At 61.2% G+C, this 714-nt stretch overlaps 1 protein-coding gene across 1 annotated transcript in view; it reads right to left on the bottom strand.

The window, feature by feature from the left end:
• Positions 1-526: 526 nt before the first annotated feature.
• LOC102043273 (complement C3-like) overlaps positions 527-714 on the bottom strand; it is a gene marked incomplete at its 3' end in the record, with an annotated part of 38,564 nt that continues 38,376 nt past the window's right edge. The window contains exon 39 of the mRNA XM_014311492.1: positions 527-616. Coding sequence (XP_014166967.1) covers positions 527-616 — 90 coding nt within the window. The remainder of the gene's footprint in view (positions 617-714) is intronic.

Below are 714 nucleotides of genomic sequence, written 5' to 3'. Positions count from 1 at the left end.
ACCTTGGATGTGGCTTGTCCCATCATGCCTGTGACATGTCCCCACCATGGCCATGACACGTCTCCATCACAGTGACATGTGACATCTCATCATTGACGCGTCCCACTATGACCATGATATGTCCCACCATGGCCATGACGTGTCCCATCACATCCCCGTGCCCCACCATGGCCATGACTGTCCCACCATGGCCATGACGTGTCCCATCACATCCCCGTGCCCCACCATGGCCATGACTGTCCCACCATGGCCATGACGTGTCCCATCACATCCCCGTGCCCCACCATGGCCATGACTGTCCCACCATGGCCATGACGTGTCCCATCACATCCCCGTGCCCCACCATGGCCATGACTGTCCCACCATGGCCATGACGTGTCCCATCACATCCCCGTGCCCCACCATGGCCATGACTGTCCCACCATGGCCATGACGTGTCCCATCACATCACCGTGTCCCACCATGGCCATGACTGTCCCACCATGGCCATGACGTGTCCCACCCTGTCCCCGTGTCCCCGTGTCACCTTCGGCGCAGCGACAAACGTCCCCCTGGCAGATCTTGTTCAGTTTCCCTCCCTCCTTGTCCGGGTGGTAGAACCGGGTGCAGCGATCGTCTGCGGGGACACGGGGACATCAGGGGACAGCTGGGGACAGTGGTGGACAGAGGGGACAGGGAGGGATAGCAGGGGACAGCTGGGGACAGCAGGGCATG

Source organism: Geospiza fortis, unplaced genomic scaffold, assembly GCF_000277835.1.
Source record: "Geospiza fortis unplaced genomic scaffold, GeoFor_1.0 scaffold105, whole genome shotgun sequence".
In the NCBI taxonomy this organism is placed as follows: domain Eukaryota; kingdom Metazoa; phylum Chordata; class Aves; order Passeriformes; family Thraupidae; genus Geospiza; species Geospiza fortis.
The sequence above is the reverse complement of the archived record's forward strand: the minus strand, read 5'-3'. Positions and strand labels throughout refer to the sequence as shown.